The 5,649-nt window shown below is 34.2% G+C and overlaps 1 protein-coding gene across 1 annotated transcript; it reads right to left on the reverse strand.

Annotated features, from left to right (window-relative positions):
• Positions 1-2,681: 2,681 nt before the first annotated feature.
• LOC108840734 (peroxidase 58) lies at positions 2,682-4,839 on the reverse strand. The gene is made up of 4 exons (XM_018613562.2): positions 4,586-4,839; positions 3,780-3,977; positions 3,456-3,621; positions 2,682-3,320 (listed from the first exon to the last, which is right to left on the reverse strand). The coding sequence occupies exons 1-4, from the start codon at positions 4,793-4,795 to the stop codon at positions 2,905-2,907; spliced, it is 990 nt and encodes a 329-aa protein (XP_018469064.1). The 5' UTR covers positions 4,796-4,839; the 3' UTR covers positions 2,682-2,904.
• Positions 4,840-5,649: the final 810 nt, after the last annotated feature.

Below are 5,649 nucleotides of genomic sequence, written 5' to 3' on the forward strand. Positions count from 1 at the left end.
AGTTGTAGCGGCCACAAAGAATGCAATCAATGCTTAAGAAAGATGGATAAGACTGAGACTACTCACGATTTCTCTTGGCAAGTTTACAAAAGCAATCAATCACAACTGAAAGGGTACACATATAGATCATAAACATGGGAATAGACATTATAGTCTTCAACAACATGAATCTTTCAAGCTAGTCGCTAGATGATCTTCTTTGAGTCACTTCACGAGCCAAACAAGGTTCATGCGGTAACTTGCATGCATTGCATAACCACTGAAATCAGGAAAAAGAAAAAGAAACCGATGAGGTAAAGAAGTTATGGACATTGTATATTATGTGAGAGACTGACATAAAACACTAATTGGAAGCACAAAAGAGAAATAACATGGACTTGCGTTTTAGGTTTTAAGTTGACAAAAGTGGCTCAGTCACAGTTTAAGTTTTTTTTTTATAATGATTGAGATAAAATGGTGAATAACCATCGGATTGCGTTTTATGGTTCATAGTGGAGATTAGAAGACAATGGAACCAGATAAAAGGAGCAGAAGTAATAAAGGGAAGCATGTACCTACAAGGTCACCAGTCCAAATTACAGCTTCTTCTCCACGAGTTACCTTCAAGCAATATATTTCTGGCGTCAAGAGGATGGTGGGAAGAAGTAAACATCAGCTGACACAAGTAAACACAAAGTTACGAAACTATGAACCAAGTCCAAGAGCGTTACGTAGTTACATGATGGAGAAATAAAGAGGGTAAACCTTAAGTTGTTTTCGAAGCTCCCCAGCCATATCTTCATCAATGCCAGCCTCTTTCGCCAAAACTGAATCAACAAAAGTACAAAACCAATCAAAACAAAACCCAAGGAACAAAAATGATGCAAAAGTAAAGAAAAAAAAGGAGGAACCTTTGGATTCTGGTAACTGCTTCTCATAGTCCTTGAACCTACGGATACAACCTAGGAATAATCCGAAATTGAAGTCAATATAAATAAACCCAAACAAAAAGTTGCAAACTTTACAGCAAATAAATAATGACAATACATCGTCCAGCTCGGACATGGACTGTGTTAGTTTCTGGTAACTCCTTATCCTTCATACCAAAAAGGAAAAGTCAGACCTTTAACCAGATCCTCGTTCCTCTTCCTCAAAATCGAGACTTCAACACAACTCTCTTCAGATCTGAAACAGTTCCAATAAAAAAGAAGAATCAGAAGTTGCTTCAAGAAGGATAGAAACATAAAAATAAAAGAGAAACAGGGGAGCAAGCTTGGACAAAGGGCGGCATAGATCTGGAGACGTGAGACCATGCTTGTCGTCGGAGAAGTCACGGCGAGGAGCCTCCTTCGTCAAGCTTCGTCTACATCCTCCTCCGTCAAACTTCTTCTCCATCTTCCTCCGCCTAGAACAAAAATAATATGAATCAAAACTCACACAAACACAGAGAGACATAGAGAGACATATATATATATATATATATATATATAGAGAGAGAGAGAGAGAGAGGGAGGTAACCGTGAGAGAGGTGGTCCGGCGTGAGAGATTTGAGTCGGATCTTGAGTTCATGAGAAGAGGAGAAGAGGAGGAAGAGCGCCGTGAGGGAGAGAAAAAAAATTATGAGATTAGGGTTTTGCATTTTAATATAATAAAGCAAAATATATTATTATGTAAAATTTCAAAAAAAAAAAAAAATTCTGAAAAAAAAATATTCAAAGCGGGAAAATTTTAAGCGGGAAAATAAAACTTTCCCAAAAATAACGGTTTTTTATACATTCATTTGAAAGTAGTAAACTAAATTTTAAGTCTACGAAACTCTAAACCACAAAACTTAAACCCTAAAATGCTAGCTTGATACGTCGACAGACACTAAACCGGAGATATTTACTTACCGGAGAGAAGAATGAATTTGGTTAGAATTTACTTGGTTCACTCCGGTTAGGTTAAATTCGATGAGAACTGACATTTTTGTCGGTCTACAATATTTTAATTTCCTATTTTATTTTGTTTTTTTAGTAAATTTATATATGAAATACCAAATTTCTTTTTTTATTTATTAATATTATAATGTGTGATTTCACTTTTTTATTCATAGACTCAATTTATAGAAGAAAAATGACTTTTTGTACACTTATTAAAGTAGACTGAATTGTAAGTCTATAAAACCCTAAACCACAAAACTCAAACCCTAAACCACGAAACTCAAACCCTATATGTTAGTTTGATAGGAAATTATTGTATCAGATATCAAATTTACAAAATATAAACTATTCAGTAATAACATGTTAATATAAACAAAAACAAAATCAATCTAAATCTAACCCTAAAGATCTAACCTTTAAAGATATAACATGTTATGTAACCTTTTGTTACTAAACCATGAACATTGTCTCAAATGGTTACCAAATCAACATATATTCTTTTTAGTTGTTCACTTATATACAAATTTAGTTTATAAACTTCATATTAACCTTTACATTGATGATTAATTAATAATTTCATAAAAATTAATTTTATATATTTTTAAACGTAATTAACTAGATTAAATTGCAATGTAGACTACAAATTAAGTCGACAATGTAGACTGTGTATAACGTCTACGGATATGTAGACTATGTTTGTTATGTGTAGACTTACGAAGGACAGAACAGTAAAATTACTTTATGTTTTTTTGTTTGGTCACAAGGACTAAATAGTAGTTTTAACACCCTTTTAGGTTGGGTTTGCAATTGATTGAATATGGGGTGTACTTTTAGGGTTGCAATCAACTTTTGGGTTGGTTTTAACAATGCATGCTTAGCCGAATAGTAAAACAAAATCAAACGAAGAAAAAAAGTTGTGGAAAAGCACAAATTACTACCACTTATTTCATGTATAACTACAAATAATATCTGATCACTTGGAGATGCGATGAAACAACTCAAATTAGTTGACCCGTCTGCAATCTCTACGAATCTCACCTTCAGTCCCTGTGAGAGTCTTTACATTTCCCATCTTGATCATCGATCTTGCAAAAGCTCTAAAGAACTCACTTTGGTTCTCTGCAAAACGATTCACCAAAGATACAGTGGAAACTCTTCTTGAAGAAAACAAGATTTGATCTGATTCAAGTACTCCACGGTTGTTCTGAAGGTTCTTAAAATAGTCGTTATCAAATGAGTCAGGGCTCGTAGGATCAAGATTGACTAAGGCGGTGGGACTTCCGCCTCGCGGGCATTGTCGTCGCAACGTTTGCAAGAATGCCGGTTCAACACTCGGGTCAGACTGTCCATTGATACCATCAAAATTGTTCACACGATTGCTTATCGCTGCACACTGAACCCTCCCGAAGGTATGAGCACCTGTACATTTATTATGATTCATAACTCTATTAGATTTATTGCTTCAAAGTACTATTGAAGTCACTGCTCTTTATACTTCATGAATTATTATCATATCTCTATAAGACTGCCAAAAGAATTAAAATGCGAATGTACCAGATAAAGCGACCAAATCGGTAGTGTCAAGATTGTGTTCGGAGAACTTAGTGGTAAGGATATCGAGAGAGTCAGGTCCAAGTGGAAGTGCAGCTACGGCGTCATCGCGGTTTGCGGTCCGACCATCTCTCCTTCCTAACAGTACGTTCCATGACGGTCCTCCCGCCTTGAATGAAATGAAAGTTGAAATAGTTATATTAAAATGTTTACGTAATATTGGAATATAAATTCAAGATGTCGTCTCATGATTTCTACTAATGCGTACGTGTTATGGACATAAAATTTAATATTTGAAAGCACGTAGATTTTGAGAATTATCATTACCAGTGAGACAGAGATTTCAGCTGTGATAGCAAGGATATCGGCACAAGAGACAACTCCAGGGCAAACATTCTCGAGAGCGGTTTTGATTTCGTCTATCACCTCGAAACCTCCAAGAGAACCAGCGTTTTGGAAAGCTTCCTTTTCACCCTCTACTCCATCCGCCAGAGAAGCGTCCAATAGTACCGAACCATCGCACCCCTGCGGTTCACAGTATATGTCTTATAATTATCTTAGTCAAATTCTAAATCTATAACGTAACTAGGTATTTTCCTATGTCATGTAACTTAGTTATCCCATGGCTAGAGAAATGTCAAAAGGAAAAAATAATATTTTAACTTATAGGCTTTTTACATCGCAATATAAAATCATCTGAATAAAGGAGTATGTACTCCAAAATATAATTAAACATTAGAAAACTTCAAATTTGATCTTAAAAATCAATGACTCCACTAAACTCACCATCAGAGCCGGTTCTAGAAATTTAACGACCAGAAGCAAGAGAAAAAAAATGGCCACTTTTAAAAGATAAAAACAAAGAAAAAAAATTGTGAGTCACAATTTACAACGCGTATGTAGGTACTTTGTATGGTCAATCAATGATATGAACTATTAATACCTTTTGAAGCCAAAAGAACTAGAATTATGATTTGTGAGTGACCTTATCAATGTAAACCACGGTTTGTTATATTCAACATGAATCATGATAATTCTTTTTATTCAACATGAATCATGAGACCAAACGCGCATTGAATCATTCGGTTTCATTGTAACCCCAAAAATGCTAAATGAATAGAAATAGATCTTACGTTCACGAAACAGTCGTGGAAGTGAAGGCGCATGACTTGAGCAGTGAGTCTAACGTCGCTACGGCTTGCTTGCTCCAACAGGCTCCGAGCAATGACTGTGACATTAGGGCAGGTCGTGGAGTAAAAATCAGAGGTAAGCTGCGCATTACCCAGAACCCCTAACATCAAAATAGAGAGCAAAAGCAAGGGAACAGTATTGTTTAAAACCATTTTTGGTCTCTCTCCGTTTGTTAAAACCGAGAGATAAGAACACTAGAAAGGAATTAGTGGGTTGATGTTAAAAGAAAGAATTTCACAACTTTTTATAGAGAGGTTGTGTGCCTTAACGTTAGAAGGAAAAAAATTTTGACCAAAAAAAAACGTTAGAAGAAAATTCTACGTGTTCTATGAAAATTCTACATGTATAGACTTTACTATTCTTTTGTAATACACAATATATCATAATATAATGATTATCAGTTTAATTAGTTACGTTGGTGAAGTATAAATTATGAGTAGCCCTAAAGCGAACATAAAATGTGTTTAGGTTTTCCTAATCATAAACTAGAGGTGGGCGTCTGGATATCAGTTCAGGTTCAGATCGGGTATTTTAGATTTTAGGATATTTCAATACAGGGATATGGAACCCGTTTAGGTATTTCAGTGTAGAGGTGTAGAATCCGTTCGGATATTTCTTTATTGTAGATTGGCTTCGGGTAATTTTAATTCGGGTTCGGTTATTTTGGATTGGATTCGTATATTTAGATTCTGAAAAAATTAAATTCTTTATTTCTCAATTTTCTTGTATTTAAAAATATAACTTTCACTTAACTGATTTTTTATTTATTTTTAATAGATTAAATGATTAATAAATTTGGAGATAACATTTTAAAAATAAAAAGACACTAATTTAATTATTGTTTTTTTTAAAAAAATTGGATGTAACTTTTGTTAATGCATGAAATAAAAGGCTTGACATGCATTTTAAGTGAGTATTAAATCATTTTGTTCGTAATTATATGTATATTACATGATCTTAAAATACGGTAGCATCAATATAAATATTTTAAATAAAATTAGAGAAG

This window comes from Raphanus sativus, chromosome 2 (genome assembly GCF_000801105.2).
Source record: "Raphanus sativus cultivar WK10039 chromosome 2, ASM80110v3, whole genome shotgun sequence".
In the NCBI taxonomy this organism is placed as follows: domain Eukaryota; kingdom Viridiplantae; phylum Streptophyta; class Magnoliopsida; order Brassicales; family Brassicaceae; genus Raphanus; species Raphanus sativus.

Excerpts from the sequence above, each read along its gene's own strand:
- LOC108840734 (XM_018613562.2), bottom strand. The coding sequence starts at position 4,795 with ATGGTTTTAAACAATACTGTTCCCTTGCTTTTGCTCTCTATTTTGATG. Across the intron at positions 3,622-3,779 it reads CTGAAATCTCTGTCTCACTG|GCGGGAGGACCGTCATGGAA; the intron begins GTAATGATAATT and ends ATTTCATTCAAG. Across the intron at positions 3,321-3,455 it reads CGATTTGGTCGCTTTATCTG|GTGCTCATACCTTCGGGAGG; the intron begins GTACATTCGCAT and ends ATAAATGTACAG.